Raw genomic sequence first — 2,410 nt, 5'->3', positions numbered from 1 at the left:
GTCCCAGGTTTGGAATCTTCTGATACAATCTTTGACAAAGATGTTACCTCTATTTCAGGTTTATTATCATTTACGTCCAATACATTGATGATTACTGTGCAATCCGCACTCATCGGAGGTTGTCCTTTGTCCGTGGCGTGGATGTCCAACTTAAAAATATCAGTTTTCTCAAAGTCAATTTCCCCATTGATTCGAAGCTCACCAGTGTCCTTATCCATATTAAAAATCTCATATAAATTACCCTTGAGTTCTCCACCAAAAAAGTATTCAATTTGTCCATTTAGTCCCTCATCCAGGTCAGTCGCATTTAGCTTAATTACAAACACACCCGCATCTGTATTCTCACGTACTGTAGCGTAATAAACTTCTTGACTAAATGTAGGGTGGTTATCATTCGAATCGAGGACTATGACTGTGATATTAACAGTCCCTGATCTCGGTGGATTTCCGCCGTCAATTGCTGTTAGTATTAGTTTGTGTTCACTTTCCTTTTCCCGATCCAGAGACTTTTGTAAAACTAAAAATGGTACCTTGTCCTCTCCTCTCTCTCGAATTTGTAAACTAAAATGATCGTTATGGTTTAATTTGTACATACGCACAGTATTAGTAACAACATCTGGATCATGTGCAGTTGGCAATTGAAATCGTCTGCCTGTTATAGTGGATTCAGACATTTCCAATATTTTTTCATATTCTTGAAAACTGGGGGAATTATCATTTACATCCATGATTTCCACGCCCACATGATGTATTTCCATGGGGTTCTCAGCTACCAATTTTAGGTTTTTGATACATGGATGTATTCTTTCGCACAGCTCCTCTCGGTCGATATTTCCGTGAACATACAGCGCGCCATTGTTCGGATTTACTTCAAACTGAGCATCTTCAGCTCCAGAAACAATACGAAACCGTCGTTTCTCCAGTGAACTGATATCCAGTCCCAGATCCTTTGCCACATTCCCAACAACACTTCCTACCTTTACTTCCTCTGGAACTGAATATTTTATTTGAGCTGATACCCGCTCCACACAGCTGAGCATCAGAGAAAAGCTGATAGCAAGCCACCAGCACTGCGTTCCTCGTCTTTGTCCTCCTGCCTCCATCGTTGTCGTTTAGATAATAAATACTGTATCCACTTAGAGGTGTTTACCATAAAGGAAGTAGCCTAAATCAACACTTCTTCCCATATTCCCTTGTATTCATGGAAAAATCACGGTTACACTTGTTTCTGTCTGAGGTATCGTCTCCTCTCTGCCAACCAGAACAAAACCTCTGTGGAAGGGGCAGGGCCAGAGCTAAAACATATTAGTTTGATGCAGATATGACACTGACACCTTGTGGACTGAACATCTTGTGACTCATTGTTAGAGCAAACATCTACATGTAATATACAAGTATGTTTCTAAATGTGTCCCAGTCACTATTAAAACAAGTCTAAAAATGTTTTCTTAAGAATTTTTTGTACCGTGATGGATTTAATTTGTCACATATTTCAGAGTCTCAGGAATAAAATTTCATGTATTTTTGCGTCATATAATGATCAGCTGATAGACGCGTACAGTATATCATAATGACTAATTGCAACAGGGAATTCTGATATTTGTCAGTATTACATTAATGCTGTGTAATGATGCAGGATTAGCCAAACGCACAAGTGATTCTGATAAAACTGCGCGCAGACTGGATGAAAATTAATCGAGGACACAGCACACGCGAGTTTCAGGCTTGTACTGCTAAGTTTCACGTTTCAGATGAATTAACAGGATCCCATTCGAACAGTGGATAGGTATATTACTATTTCCACGACGCAGTAATATGTAACACAATTAGTGATTTCTAATAAGTGTGATAGAAAACATAGGATTGGCGCTAAATACAAAAAGGTCTGAAACGAAAAACTGATTTGAACTTGAAGACCACGAGTTTATGTCTGAAGGTCACCTGTCCATGGACAACGCTAATGAATATGCATGTGTTTTGCCACAGTTTCTCAATCTGAGTGGCGTGACCTTCTTTATTTAGTTACTTATCTTTTCTAAACTATTCTTTCCCTATGCATACGTGGATATCCCAGCAATTAGTGCAGTGTCAAAAGACTACAGAATATAATGGGCAGTCTTTCAAAATGATGGTGATTACAACTAAAATACTGTTTGAAAATAAAGTGTGTAAAACAAAAATAAGAGAAGAATGAAATAAAACGATTAAAAACCTTAAATACATTTCCATCTGTTTCAAAAGTTAATGATACATCGTAAAGGAAACTTCGTCTTGACAACCAAAATAACCTTGATTTAAAATCGCACAATGGACCTACCTCCTCAGAAGGACGTCTCCTGTCAGGGAGTACGAGAGTATTTGCGTGACTTCCAGGTACTATAGTAGATCCTATACTCATTCTGGGTCCAAC

At 38.4% G+C, this 2,410-nt stretch overlaps 1 protein-coding gene across 1 annotated transcript; it reads right to left on the bottom strand.

Moving 5' to 3' along the window:
- Nucleotides 1-2: 2 nt before the first annotated feature.
- On the bottom strand, nucleotides 3-1,103 carry LOC102199866 (protocadherin gamma-A11-like; the record flags this gene model as incomplete). Its single annotated transcript, XM_005719965.1, has 1 exon — nucleotides 3-1,103. A coding segment is annotated over exon 1 (1,101 nt), but the record flags the coding sequence as incomplete, so codon positions are not given.
- Between the last annotated feature and the right edge of the window lie 1,307 nt (nucleotides 1,104-2,410).

This window comes from Pundamilia nyererei, unplaced genomic scaffold (assembly GCF_000239375.1).
Source record: "Pundamilia nyererei isolate P.nyererei 1_Seehausen unplaced genomic scaffold, PunNye1.0 scaffold00001, whole genome shotgun sequence".
NCBI lineage: Eukaryota > Metazoa > Chordata > Actinopteri > Cichliformes > Cichlidae > Pundamilia > Pundamilia nyererei.
The sequence above is the reverse complement of the archived record's forward strand: the minus strand, read 5'-3'. Positions and strand labels throughout refer to the sequence as shown.